The sequence below is a fragment of the Ixodes scapularis genome, unplaced genomic scaffold, assembly GCF_016920785.2.
Source record: "Ixodes scapularis isolate PalLabHiFi unplaced genomic scaffold, ASM1692078v2 PGA_scaffold2__306_contigs__length_199485367, whole genome shotgun sequence".
NCBI lineage: Eukaryota > Metazoa > Arthropoda > Arachnida > Ixodida > Ixodidae > Ixodes > Ixodes scapularis.
Window position 1 is genome coordinate 5,280,827 of NW_024609857.1, and position 15,245 is coordinate 5,296,071.

The window sequence follows — 15,245 nt, forward strand, 5'->3', positions numbered from 1 at the left end:
ACACGTTAGGTTTCACGACGCAAAGCCCCAATGTCCAGCGTTGGAGTTGTGTAATGTCAATTTTCCGTTTAAAAAACTATACAAATGGACGAACTTTCCATATTGAGGGGGTTCCGTTAATAGCATCCTTCCGCATGCTGCCATTCCAATGCACGGGGTTGGCACTTCCCACTTTGCGCGCTAAATGCGGTAAGATGCTATTGGCACATTGCCTACGAAAGCCCCATTCTCCGCAATCAAAAACCTCGCGCCGAGCAAAATTGGGGCATTTGCAAATGAGCCCGGCGTACGACGCCAGTCACTTTCCGATTGGAAATCCCCGCGCAGCCAGCTGTCCTTTTGCCACCCGTGCATCCACTGGAACCGCACGTTGCCAAAAATGTACACTTTATTACATGTGCCCAACAGAGTTACCGCAGAAGTCATTCAGATCCCGACAATAAAGAGGTCCGTCCGCGTAAAAGGAGCGACGGTCGCCGCAACTGCGTTGCACCGTGTTGCTAAACAGTTTCCGTTAAGTTTATTCGCTCTCGATACAAGCGCAGCACCTGCAGTGAAATGTAACGACCGACGGGGAAACCACGGACCCGCAATCCCGACCAACAGCGGGAGGAATTCCGTCCGACACTGGGACTCGCGCACAGACGCGTCGGGACCAGAATGACTCGAGGTTACGATCCGGCGGTCCTCTCGACGCAGTGGCCGGACGGGCAAGGTAACGAGCGGCTGGGAGCGCCGACTGTCCATCACGTGTTGCGGATCTTGCCCGGCACATAGTTGCGGTCAATCACTTGGTCCTGCAGGAACATGTGCAGGCAGCGCTCGTTCTGTGCCAGCGGGTGGCCCGCCACCCTGAAACAAAAAGCACACTCTCTGCCACTCAAGCCCCTCGCGAGTAGCCCCAAATGCGCCTCCAACCGAGGCCTGCCTCGAGCGGCCCTCCGAAGCATATGGCGGCGTGGAATGGCCCGTTCCGCCGCAAGTTGCTCCGCCCCCAGACGGAAATCGAAGCAGACGCCAGACGCAGTTTCTAAGACAGCGGGAGCTACAGTCTCGTCCGGCAGTGTTGGCTAAAGCACATCTAAAAGGTACTTCAAGTGTAAAGTAAATGAGACGCGATGTACTTTAAGTAAAGTAGCAAGTACACTGGGTGCAATGTACTTGAAGTCAAGTACTATATATACAATGTACACATCGAGACACTGTTAGCGTGAACACTACATTGGCACATTTTCGCATTTTACTTCTAAATAGTATTAGCAAGCACGAAATTTTATCGCTTAGATCGTAGAATTAAATGTCCTCCTTACAAAACAATAACTTGGATGACATCCCTTCGTTTCAAAGAGAAAAACTGGAAAAACCGGAGATTGCTTGTTCGTGCTAACAGTGTCGCGCTCTCTACTTTAAAAATATTTTAACACAACCTTTCAATTCCCTTATACAGTGATTTTTTAACTGGTATGCATTGCCCAAGGGTAGTGCAGGGGTGCATGAGCTATTTTCGAAAAAAGCGGCGAATATTTGATAAAGTCAAGTGGCCACGGAGTAGTTATTTTCAGGGATGGAGCCAAATTTAGAAGTCCCTCTTCTGAATTTGGCGCCGCTTGCAGTGGATTGTTGCACCCAAGGGATGTAAAAGGAGAGGGCATGAAGTCAGCTCCGTAGCTTCCGCAAGAAATCCTCTCATAGATCTCTCTTTATTGGAAAAAAACAGTGAGTGTGAAAGCGAGCTGGTGAGAATTAATCATAATGCGACACCTGAGATTGGGGTGCGAAAAAATTAAGGAACTTTCAAGTCGAAGAAAAATACAAAAGAGAACGTCCCAAACATTGTGACGTTCTTCTCTGTTGTTTTTTCCTCCGACTTGAAAGTTTAATTGTTCCCCACCACAGTTTGAGGTGCTAGATTATGATTAATTTTGCTCTCCTAATAGTTTAAACCTTCTCTCTTGTGCAGACCGACCGAGAAGTAGCGAGAGTTCTAAAAGCTACTGGAAAGCCGTCCCCAGAACCAGCGGAGCGTTGTCTGCCCACGTCTCTGGTGAGAGAATATTCCTCCCTGTATTTCTTGGGAGTTGACAAAGCATCACTTCGTGATACAAATTTAACAAAACCAAATTTGGGGAATGTACTTTGAAGTCGGGATTTGTACTTTCCTTGGAAAGTGCCGGAAAAAAAAAAGTAAAGTACAAGTATATGCTCGGGGAATGTACTTCGAGTAAAGTACAAATTTACTAAATCTACTTGAAGTAGTACTTTAAGTACAATGTATTCCCAACACTGTTGTCCGGCCTGCTGAGGCACGACGACGGGTGCCACAGCGCTGTTGTGCTCGGAGAAAGAGAGAGTTTGCCCGTTCACTGGCATCGCCGGAAAGCGAGCGAAGAATTTGCTTAACGGAAATGAGCCGCGTCTGAGCAAGCTCCGTTCGGGATGGTTTCCAAACAGTGGTAGCGAGCAAAACGCATTGACCCGGGTCGTTGCTCTCGTTAAAATAATATTGAGGCGAGTTAACGAACGAAAAATAAAGTGCCTCAGCCCGCTCCTGCGTCAACATTGCAGACTTAGTGTTGGAGTCAATGGTAACGACTCTCAGTCAGGCGCGTATTCGAGCTTAATGAAAAGCGACGCCCACCTGGCTGCTCGTCAAACGAGTTCAAAATATCTTTTTCGTGCAGGTCTTCAAATACAAAGTTTCCTCGTTCTGGTAGCAAATGCAAATAAAAGAATGCCTGGGTTGCATTCAAATTGTGCCATAACCGAGCGACAAACTTGGAATGCGGCACCAGAACGAGCCCGCTTTCAACTCTCCGCGTACGGCTCCAGTCGCACTGCGCCAGTGCAACACAGTCTCCCGTGCCCGAGAGCATAAAAAACCCCGGAGCAGTGGGCAGTCCTCACGCAGGAAGCCACTCACTTGTTGATGAAGACCTCGAGGCCCTTTTTCCTCTCCTCGATGAACTCGTCGTCGAAGATGCCTTCGTCGCCGCGGAACGGCATCTGCCGCTTCCAGGCCTTTCCGGGCAGCGGTGGCACCACAATCTGCAAGCAGACACGGAGCAATGAGCCGCTCCCAGAACGCCAGCCGCCAGAGGACGGCCAATGAACAACCCCAGAGCGTCAAAGTGGTACAGGTTCAAAGGTAGGAGCCGACAGTTTCCTCCGGTTTGGTCTTCAGAGACCAGTGTGCTGCCTCGTTGGGAAACATCTAAAACGGAACCTCGACAGGCCCTCGGAGAAAAAACAATTAGAGACTAACCAAGAAGCCATCTCAAGGGGATTTTCTGCAGCAAAAAAGAGCCCCCGTGGAGCATTGGCCCCTTTAGGTAGAGATCCACCTCCAATGCCAAAACCTCGTAGGAACTACTTCACCAGGCGAACAAATTTCCCCTTTTCTTGAGCTGAAAATGAGTATACATGTATAGATGCATGGAGAAGAAGCACCTGGCACGCCACTAAGATGCCCATTGATGAAGGTCTGTAGGAACTGCTCTGAATGCTTAGTTCAGGTACGGAATCAAAGCTAAACCAAATGTTATATTCCACCCAGATAATGTCGGAATAAAAAACTTCCGAGCACCCAAATTGACGTTTTGTTCAAGTTCTAAAGGTTGCAATGAAACAAATACCCAATTACCACAAACAAATTAAGCTTTCATAATTTTATTACAAAGATTAACTTCGTGAATATGAAAATCGGAATGCAAACAATTGAGACTCTGTTGTGTTGTCCTTCCTTCCCTCCCGTCTCGGAGTTTTGTCTCAAATGGTAAACCTTCACCAGCTTGTTTGCACCCTAACCTTTTCTTAATAAATATGCCTTCTTATAAAAAACAAAAAAACACTGGACTCGCTAAAATTATATTATTTTTTCTTTAAAGTTTGGGGGCATTTTTTAAATTTTTTTTATAGTGCTTTTTGTTTCAATTGGTTAAGTTATAATCAATTTACATAAAAAGCAGAATCCGTGGGAAACAATACGCACAAAAAAACATACCCAAAACTGAAGAAAAAAAAAACAAAAAAACACTGAACCTTATATACCCAGGCTTCCAATCCAGCTAATTTAGTTTTAATTTACCCTATTGACTCTTCTATCCAACAGATAAAACCTATATAAAAGTGAGAACTCGCGAGTTGGCGTAAAAAATAAAGCTACGGAGCAGCCCATATAAATCTTCCTCGCAAAACCTCGAATTTGAAAAAGACATAGAACATTGGTATACACAGGGAGAGCTTTATTCAGAAATTGTGCGCAACGTCCCGCTCAGGTCTACCTTTTATGTCAACTCTCTTAGCTATCACCTTTCGATAGGTTCTAGCTCTTTGATAGAACAGCCACTGCAGTTCAGCAAGATGCGTAAAATTGCAATGTCCCCTCCGCTGTTGCCTCTTTTGGGCAGGAGATCGAACTATAGGGGGCGCTCCGACCCATTTGTATCCCCACACCTCGGTGTTTACTCAACACAAGGCCTGTGCTCAGACCTTATGGGCATCTCCATGTCATCTTCTGGGGCACAGTTTAATGTAAAAAATACTAACAATCGACAAAGCGACGCTAAGTGCCGGATCTAGCCTCAGATAATGCGAGCTTGAACCCACTTGGGCTTTTGTGCCGAGCTCGGACCGTGCTTGTTGCAGTGTTCATGCAGGCCGGAGTGGAAACAGAAGAGCCCCTCCTCCCCCTCACCGGAAAACACAAACTCCAGCCGAACGCTGACGCCGCGTTCGGTTATGTCGGCCGAGCGCCGAGTCATTGTATTTGTTGTCCCTATCCGTGTAGTTCTAAAGTTAACCGCTTGGGGCGTCACGGTCGCTCCTCTTCCCCAATAGGGCACCAGTGAGGGGTGAGAAGTGCACTCAGCTAGCTAACCGCCGGAACAGACCACCAATGGTAGAAATGGTGCCAAACTTACAGGTGCTGTCAGTATTCCATGCAGATATCAAATCTATTTGTGACAAAGAATAGAAAGCTCCGAAAATTCCCACAAGCGTACCGCAGCAATTCTCCAGCCGAGTAGCGAGGCCTGAACTGTATTTTTAGGAAGCAAAAATTATGTTTTAGTAAGGTGTTGGCACAAATTTGGCACATTTTGGCAAAATGTAACGAGATGTAGCGGGGTAAAACCAGAGCCGTATATGGGGAGAGTTTGGTCAGTCTATGATCTCGCCGCCGTAACGCTCTCCTCCCGAGTGAGCCAATCAGCACGCACCATAGAGCGAGAGGCATGCGCGTGAACTCCCGGCTGCTCCCACCCGAGTGGGGAGGGCCGCCATCTTCGATCATTCTCACGGCGGAATGCGTGGGATCGGCATCTAAATTTCGATTATTGCCTTTTATATCGCTGGCTCTTGCAAAAAATTACATCCTGTTATTCCTCGGTGGGTTAAAAAGCTAATAAATGAAGATTTTTCCGCATATGGCCACAAACTTTTATATGGCGGTCGTCTCCTCTCTCGCTCCTTCGGCGCTCTCCTCCCTTTCATTTACTTTTCTCCGGCGCCTTCGTCGCCACACCCACTGGCCAAACTCTCCCCATATACGGCTCTGGGTAAAACCTTCGGCGCAAATGGCGCAGCAATCTCATTACTGAAAGCTTTCGTGCAAAGGCATTGCTGGAAGGCTCGCGGAACACGAGATTGATTTACCGTGCCACGTCGTGACCAGGCTACAATGCCGAGGGTCCAGTGAGGTCAGCCTATTCTAGAGACAACGGGACGCACACAATCCCAGCCTTATTTGCGAAGGAAGGTTGAACCATCGAGCTTCGACCACTGTGAGCTGAACAACGACAGTTAATCTGAAATGCCTCGTCAAGGATGTGTTGCCTCAGCAGGTAAAAATGCTTGCTGTAGTCTGAAATGACGCGAAGCGTGCAAAGCAGGTGCCTCTCGCGGCATGCCTTTAGTGGAGGTCCTTGGAAAAAAAAACGCATCTCGGGAAGCTTGCGCGACCTCTTTCCGACAGCATTTCTGCCCAGCAACCACCCACCCCTTGCGAGACCATGCACGACAACTTGGGCTCGTTCGGAGGAACGTCTTGGAACGCTCCTGGGAGAAATGGAATGGATCAACTTCTGAGAACGAGCCGCCAAGGACTACCGCTTCTCCCAGACCTTCACCGTTGGAAGCAAAACTGGTGGGTCGACTCTCATCACTACCAGAGGAAGCAATCCCGTTTAGCACGTCCGTCGTGTGTGCCAAAGAAGCAACTGTTATGGTTCACTTTGAGGTGCATCTGACCGTGGGGGGGGAGCAAACAGGAAAATCCAAGTTCCAGTATATATACTGCATATAAAATGTGCACAAATTACCGTCCGAAAGAATTGAAAAGTAATGTCAGCGTGATTCTCTACCTATGTTTGTATGGTTTTTCATTCAACGTTTTCTGGCCCCTCTTGAAAGTTTCCACTTCATTTTTTTACGCGTACGCTTTCCGAGTTATCTCCAACTGCGAGAAATAGGGCTGGTAAGTGCCCGCCATTCAAGCGCCGCTGCTCGACATTCACGGGAAACGAAGGAGGGGAAGGACCTCGAAGTGTCCTCGACGCAATTTTGCGAACAATGACAATTGTTCTCCCCCTTTCCAGAAAGAATCCGAGTAGAATCCTCAGTAATCTCCAAAAATAGTTGTCCAAGTTAGGGTGGGAAACGGGCCAGTCGCGTACGTGTCTCTGCCTCGGTGCTGTTGTGAAAAAGGAAACTCTCCCCAAAACGTGCTTCGAAACAAAGTGATCTTGCATTCCGTCCGATCGTCAAGATGCGACCGCCGTCGACTGTGAATGTGTTATTCGAGATCTTTCTCAAATAAATCTTTTCTAGACAACGCTGCATCGTGTGGTACGTACAATACATTGTTCGAATGTTAACACTCGCTCAATTGTATGTCCGTGTCTTGTCATTCGGTAAACACGTTATTTGTGAGCGTGAAAAATGCATGCCTTTTAGCCATCTGTTGTAAATTATTTTCGACAGCTAAGCTCCTTTTCGTTCGACACTCGGCTAATCGGGCGGCGCCGTCAAAACTTATCGTAAGAACAAAGAACGACAACATTCCAGTCGCATTTGTTCTGCCGCGTGCTTAACCTATAAAAATAATTTACAATTTTTTTTTTTTTTTAAATATGGTACAATGCTTTCTCAATGTTTTCAGGAAAATACATGAACCATGAAACACAAGATACAGCAGGAAAAGACGAGAATTCAGCCACCAGCAGTGTTTGAAATGGTGCAGGCTGCACCTATTGAAGTTACAGTTCACTCGGTTAGAGTTAGCTGGGACGCCGGTGAAAGTCTAGCCTCAAACCCAGTGAGTGGGCTCGAAAACGGTTTGCTGCCCCTGGAGTCGAGAGTTTCTTGGAAAGGTGTATAGGCAGGCACTCTGTCTCTGGGCCATCTATGTTGCTACGGAATAAACAACTTTTCCATGCCCCATTTCCACATCTTAAAATCGAAAGAGTGTAGGGACTCATACACAGAACCAGGAAGACCCAGTGGAGCCTCTCTTGAGTCAGCTCGGCCGTTAAGGTGCCTTCACACCGGCAATGTGCAGCGCTTTCGCGACAACTTTCATCACAAAAGCGACAATCCCGGAAAAAGAGCGTAGAGTTTCGAGCAGTCGCTTGTTGACCCGACTCTTTAGCGATGCGGCGATCTAGTCACGGAGCGGCTGAGCCAATCAGCGGCGCCCCGGAAGTGACACGCCGGTTCGTTTGCATCTGGCATCTCGTTCTGCGGAGCGAGTTCTTGAAAAGCAACTCTCATCGTACGCGCAGGTGTAACCATCCCGTTTTTTTGCGATGTAATCTATACCAGTTTTCACCTCAAGGGAACAGAAAGTTTTGCGCATTGTTCATACGCCGCGCGAAATAGTTCTCGCCAGATTTGGTTGTCGGAGGCACAGGCGATGCTTTTGGCGTTGGAAACGTGTACTCCTTGATAAGATAACGTGTATCCACTCTAAAATGCTAATAAATATATCTTAAATCTCCACCTAAAGGTGAAAATTAGTAATCATCCGCGAGAAGCCGGACTTTTTTTCCTACGGTTCTTGAGGTGAAAACAGGTATAGTTGCATTTTTGCGAGTGCTCCACATCGCCGGTGTGAACGTGCCTTTAGACTTATTCCATATCCAGTAACAGCCAGATGTAGGTACGTAAATAAATGAAGTGCGCAGTCGTACACTTGGATAGCATGGAGAGTTACCGGGTGCACAAGCTGAACAACTGAGGTTAAGTAAGCACATTTATTTAAGTCGCAGGCACCATCTGCATCGATAGACCCGTTCAGAACATCCCAGAAGGACTCTCGTCAATTCCACATTGCACCACGGGGAATTGTCGGGTCGTTCCGATCACGACCTACTCTAATCCTGACCTGCCCATGGTCGCCGATGAAGCGCCTCGCTTGGCCATTGAAGGCACTCGGCAAAGGCTTTTTTTGTGACCCAAACACGGTTCATAGCGTGTCCAGCACAAGGATCGTGGCTGGGGATATCCAATTACTGCTTTTGGAAACACCTGTTGTAGTGTGGTGCCAGCAGGCCACTGCAGCAGAACACACAGCTTTCAGGTTGGCTTGGATAGAAAGCGTTTCTCAGGCACGGAAGTGCGAGGGTGTCTTTGAGCTCGGACTGCTCTCGGGCCAGAAAAGCTATTGGCACTGCATCGTGAAAATAAGGCGCATTCTCGGATCACCCATTGTCCCTGTGCCGGCAGCCAGTGACGAATGTAACGCGCCCACGGACAGGATCTCGCAAAGAGGGCAGGTACCGCCAAAGTGCCTTGTCCCTTCGATATGTTCTAGGAAACAGCGAGACCTTTGCATAGCATATCACAGCATGGCCAAACGCTGCAGCCTGTACTACAAGGCACACACTGGCACAATCTTGCGTGGGCAGGTCAGGATTACAGTAGCCTGTGGTTCTAATGTACGCTCGGGTCCTGCATCCTGGAACTCGGCTCAATTTCTTCTTTCTTACCATTGCGAGTTCAGAACACTTACGAAAATGGAACAAACCCGTCCCAAAGCCGCCATGTACCCTGTTGGGTCATCGTCTTGACCTTTTTTGTGTTCTGAAATGATTAAAGCTACACACGCTACGTCGTCGACCTTGACCGGAAATGGCTATGCGCACAATGTGGAGAGCTCGCGCCATTGGGGTCACCCTTTTCGTACGGCGCGGGCAACACTAAGGAGCGGGTTAACCCACCCCCCGCCTGCGTTAACACCCCTTTGCGGCGACAGTGTGCGGTTGCTAATTACAAAGCTATTAACCCACTTGCTTCACGGCGTCCAGCCGGCAACCCAAAATTGTCACCGATTGCACCTCCGGAAAGGGAGGCCCATTTCACTTAATTCAGCAAAGTTTCGTCGACAACATTCTTTTTTTTCATTGTTAATCGTAAAAAGGAAATGTCACAAATATCGCCAAACGCTCGACAAAACAAAATGACAGAGAAAAAATAAAATAAAAGAAGTAATCCCACACTGGGGATCGAACCGGAGTCGCTGCATAATGAAGCAGACACCTTACCACTAAGCTACGCCACCGCTTCGAAAACTCGTAAGAGTTTTGCATCATGCATATACATGCCTTGCACGTGACATGCTAGGGAAGGACGGGGCCTTGCGCCATGATGGTGGTGGACTTCACACTGCGCACGTGCGCTTACCAAGGCGTAGGATGCCGCCAACTGCCTCGACATGCACTGATGTGCACCCTAGTTTCATCAAAGGTACCTAGTTTTGTTAAGGCCTGTTCACACTCTTGCAACCGAGTGCGACCGAGAGACGAGACCTGTTGAAACCTCTTAAAATTTCTTAGGACGGGGGAACACACTGGCATTCTGGCGCCATCTATGCGGTGACCCTGGAACTGCATTTCACAAGAGCGATGGTTTTGCGGTATTTCCGAGGCCAAGTGTGCGTAATACCTATAAAAAAAGGCTCGTTTAACGTTCACAAAAGTTTTTCGAGCCTAGCAAGAGAGGATAATGCACGAGAAAAATAGAAAATATGCCGGACCGCCAAGTTTACACTGCTACCCAATACATGGCACCAGTGTGTCCTCTCGTAAGAGGTTTCAAGGCACCCAGTTCTGAGAGGTCACAAGTGTGTGAACGGGCCTTTAGATGTGAACTTGGAAAAACGAGCCGAGCTTAAGATGACGACGTTTAGCCAGTACATGCGGAACTTTTCGGCAATGGTGCGATTGCGCTACGAGCAGAAAATTTTGATACGCCGCCGACCAAGTTTTAACGCAAAAACCTGTTGTGTCGCAAAAAACAAAAAATGCACGGTGCAAAATCTGACGTGCGGCTCTAGGAGTCGCTTGTAGAAAAATTGTTACGGTTTTGCGAAGTACAGGTAAACAATAGAGAGTTTTAGTAATACGTATAGGGGCAAATGCAAACCCCCCAAGTTAACGTTGCGTCGACGGAACGTTACGGAGCGCGTCGAATACGCACTTTTAGTACAGCGGAAGAAGAACGCATATGTAAAGACTTGTAGCGCCATCTAGGTGTGCTCCTGTAAACTGCTTCAAACAATCCAAGGCGGGTATTCGGTCAAGCCAATCCAAAGCCAGATTCTCCTCGCTTTGTTACGTAAGTGCGTGTTTCCGTGTGCCTGTCGTGTACGTGTTGTCTTTTTTTTTTTTGTACCAACCGCACGGTAAACATCTTTTGGGTTCGACGGTGTCGCCAACGTTCTTGGCTATCGACACCCATCTTTGTGGGTGCTCGAAAGGGTTCGTCGCGTTGACTTCTTTGAGGAGGTTGATGTCATCTTTAATGGTAAAGCGAACCCATACAATGCGCGTAGCACTTCCGCTGGTTTGCCTCACCGCCGCCATCTTTCAAACTGGACCAGTCTCGCGCTCTCCCGTGCGCGACGAGAGCAACGAGATGGCATGCAGGGGACCGCTACGTACGTTCGCAAAAATCGATAGCGAGCGTACGTACGCAAGGCTCGCCGCATTACGTATGTATGGCGCATGCACAGTGTGGAGGACGCAACGTTAACGTATGGGGTCTGCGTTTGCTCCTATACGTATTACTAAAACTCTCTAATGGCAAGGTTAGTCATAATCCAGTGATGTGATTGGCCTAAGCCGTTTTGGAGCACCTTTTGGAGCAGCCAAAATAGTGTTCTGGCGCAGGAAAAGTGCCCTTTGGAGCAGCCAAAACAGTGTTTAGGAGCAGCAAAAGTGGCTTTTGAAGCAGATTTTTTTTTAAATAAAAATAAAGATATTTGTTTTAAGTGCTGGAAAAAGGAAGGGCACTTTGCTCGCCACAATAAACAAATTATGGTCAAGTTAGACGACCTGGGAGTCTTTCAAGTTGTTAACTGAAATGCCAATGACACAACATATTTTGCAATGCTTCAGTTAAATGATACATATATATATGTACCCGCAATAGATAAGAACCAAATTGCACATATTAAATTTATTTGAAAATGACCTGCTTAGCAGTGAATATGAAAGCATAAACTTTACTAGTTATATAATATAATAAATGGAAGCAGTATCCAACTGATGAAACACGTAACTACTGCAATGTAATACGAAACTGTACACATGGAAAAGGGTCAGTACGACTGGTGGGTGCTTTTCCTTTTGCTTGTTGAAACTTTCTGCAAGGCTGCTGCAAGCCTCGCTTAGCTTTCGGCAAGTAATGAATGTCCACTTTCAATGTCTCCAAAGAGACATTGAGACATCCCACAAGTGTACAGTGCTGTAGGCGTTGCCGAGCAATTCCAAAACGTCTCCCACCGTTTTACTGGTTCCCGACAAGCCAGATTTTCGTCAGAAGCAAGCAAATGTAAAGCAATGGATTGCAGGCGTCCTGGCTGGTACCTCTGTCGTGCAACCATGTTCGCGTGCACATGAGGGCAATTTCGTCAGCTTGCAGTTGCACGCGCTTCGTTATCTGAGCGAAGACGGCTGTTCGATCGAAACCGAAACTCTGCCACTCCGCACCGTCGCCATCTGGTCCCCAAAATTGCATGCAAAATGTAACAATCCAGCATAAAAAAAAAGAAAAACAGTCCAGCGGCGCGTGCTTGCCAGGCCAGTATGCGAGGCACAACCTAATTTAAGAGGTTAAAAAGCGCAAACAAAACAAGGACAATAAAGCTAATAAAAAAAAAAAGAACCTGAGTGGATCAATGCAAGACATCACGAGTCAGGGTCAAAAAGTTCTTGGAGCGCTTTGTGGAACAACTGAACTCAAGATAAACAAGCGCGCTGTGCGGGTTCAGCGTGCAGACATTGCCTTTTTTGCTCTAGCTAACTTGTCTTAAACTTTTTTTTTGCGACGGACTTTTCACGTACCGGGGTCCCTCTCAAAAGAAATCCCACAGAGAGAAACCTAGGTAAACAGTACTTCGACACAACAGTCTTTGAGCTAGAGGGATCTTTGTAGTAGCGTTTAATTTAAACAAGGACAGGATTGCTGGTTACCCTGCAGCGGTCCTTGTTTCATTTTAGAAAACGCCATATCTGCAGCAATGTGTGGACGGGAACACCCGACGTGATAACCACGGCGAGTGGTAGGCAGGGACCAAAAATAGTTTTGCCACGGCCGTCTCTTTCAGAAGAGAGTGCTTCAGATCACAAGTAACCCCCAATGCGGAAAAACGTGGTTACGTTTTACAACATGACGGCATGGCTGGTAACCGGCAAGCTAGCGTCGGGGCGTCCATATAGGCTTGCATCTATCGTTAAAATATTTTCAACAGGATGGGAGACGAGACCCACGAGTGCGCGAAATGAGAACGGCGGGAAAAACCGAACGAGACGGGATGGACGATTGATGCAGCATACTTTGTCAGGGGGATTGCTTGCGCCACCTAGCTCACGCATGCTCAATTACGGTACTCAGTTTAGTTTCGGTTTTGAAAGGCGACCGAAATTGGTCCTTTGGCGCAGGCTTGGCGCAGATTACCCATATTTCGGCGAAATGTAGCAGGATGTAGCAGGGTTAGCCCCTTGGCGCAGTTTGGCGCAATTGGCGCAGCAATCACATCACTGATAATCTGAACACTGATGCAAGGATCAATAAAATCACGGCCAAGACAAATCTCACTGGCTTAGTGCTTATCTTATGATGTTTCCTAACCGGCCCGCCTGCATAGTTTGACTCCCTGCAAAGGTCTCGCGGACGGCACACACCGATGCCCCGGCGAGCTTGCAACGGGGGCCGACCGATGGCCGTCTGGCCGGGCCGCGACACTCGCCCGTACTCGGCCCCGAAGTTGCGCTCGAAGCGCGGAAACGGCCTGATGGAACGAAAGGCAAAGGGCACCACGAACGAGCCGATGCAAAGGCGACCGTAACCAGCGCTGGAAAGGTGCCGTCGCTCGACGCTACGAAATGCGTCCCGCAAACTCGGTAATCCCACTGCTCGTACTGTGTCTACTTGACGGCTGCTCTGTAGCGGGGCATGCCGACGAAAAGATGGTCGGGACACGTAGTAACTGCTACAGAAGCGCGGCTGTTGACCATTGCTCCCAAGGGCCGTCAAGTCAACCAGCACCGGCATTCGACGTAATCATATGACGTAGGTCACACGACGTAGAGCGTCCTCTACGCGCCGTACAATGAATCGCCGTAGTGCGTCAAAAAGACGATGGAAGGCACTTCCGGAATCCAAGGCTGAAGCCATGCGCTGGTTTAGACAATCAGCTGCACACTTTTTGCCAAATCGCTGACAAAGAGCACGCTGCAAACAGCTAGACCGCCACAGATGCCAGGAACAAGTGTTTCGAGCCCCTGTGACCTTCGTGCCGCATTTCTCGGAAAACGGTACCAAAGCTTGTTTTACGAGCGGTGCCTGGGAACTGGGAGGCCCTGGCGTGCTCGTACCACCGCAGTCCCAAGGGACGGCAAAGGCATTCGAGCTCAACAGCCCTGTAGCCAAGTGGGACACCCGAACGTGTTTGGGCGGGCCGAGGCCGGTTCACGCGGTGCATTACCTTGCTGTCGCGCTCCAGCTCGCTCCGTAACCACTCGAAGTCACTGTAGCGCCTCCTCACCGTAGACTCCTTGTTCTTGAAGACGGGCAGGTTGGTCTGAAACGAGGGACCCTTTGAGTGCGTGCGGGGGCGTCGCTGCCGAGTCTCCCAAAGAGACGGCAGCCTAAGCCTAACTGCGGCGGGGCGTATTGGCCACCCACCCGCATCCGCACTTCGTAGTCCGTGTAGCGCTTCCTGGCCACGCCGTGGGTCATCGGGTTGCCCACGTCGATCTCCAGGTAGTTGGCCGGTGGCGCGTAGGCGTCGTCCAGCGTCTGCTTCTTGGTCTGGAGTCGCTTGGTGGCCTCTTGCGGGGGCACGTCGGTAGCCGCCATCCTCCAGCGAGGGGTGTGCTTCTCTCGCCGACGACCGCTGGCAGCAGGCGTCAGGCGTCAGCTGCGTCGGCTCCCCACTGTTGCCGCTGCAGTTGGCAAGCTGGGCTATCTTCAGCCGGCAGACGGTTGAGTCAGTCAGTCGGGTCGGTCGGGTCAGTGCCTCGTTACACTAGCTTCTCTCCAACAGGTGTCCACCACTGATCTCGGACTACTTCCAAAACCGACGCGCCCCATCGCGGCGAAATACTGCGCATTGCACTCTGGGAACTAGTTGGCCACTCAGTTTCGGTTTCGACTGAGCAGCTTCATCTCATGCTATCACGCCGCGACCGAACGCGCTGCTTGCCTTTTCGGTTATCTGACTTTTCACGAACGTACAATACCTCATTCTCGAGCGATACAAAACGAAGACCGGGGCACTTTCCTTGGTTCCCGAAACACCGGATATTGTGCGTGCGTATGCGAACGTAGTAAGTCGTGGCTTTGTCACCTCACCCCACGAGTGCATGTTTGAGCTCAATTTCAATAATCCCGTTTAGTACCAGTGAACTACAACTGAAATTTGGTCACCTTGAGCCCTGCACGTATTTTGTTTGCCAAACGTCCATTTCTTGTTACTTCATTGGGCGAAAAGCAAGCCGCATCTTCACACGATTATCAAAATTTGAGCCCAGCGTTGGCGCGTAAACTTTTAAGGAGACGCAATAAATTCGACCTCACTACTGCAGAATATTACTATGATGTCTTCCTCGTGTCATCATATATCTCCCACTAAAATTTTATGCTGATAGAAGATTAACTTTTCGTTAACGCTGAGATCGGCTAGCTACGACGGAGGCCCTAACAAGCGTCCCCTACTCCTCGCTAAGCCTTTTTGCACGAGTTTT

The 15,245-nt window shown here is 48.8% G+C and overlaps 1 protein-coding gene across 1 annotated transcript; it reads right to left on the reverse strand.

Annotated features, from left to right (window-relative positions):
• Positions 1-370: 370 nt before the first annotated feature.
• LOC8025560 (sorting nexin-3) lies at positions 371-14,598 on the reverse strand. The gene is made up of 4 exons (XM_002409391.4): positions 14,185-14,598; positions 13,985-14,080; positions 2,921-3,045; positions 371-852 (listed from the first exon to the last, which is right to left on the reverse strand). Exons 1-4 carry the CDS (start codon positions 14,356-14,358, stop codon positions 747-749), a joined length of 501 nt encoding a protein of 166 aa, XP_002409435.1. The 5' UTR covers positions 14,359-14,598; the 3' UTR covers positions 371-746.
• Positions 14,599-15,245: the final 647 nt, after the last annotated feature.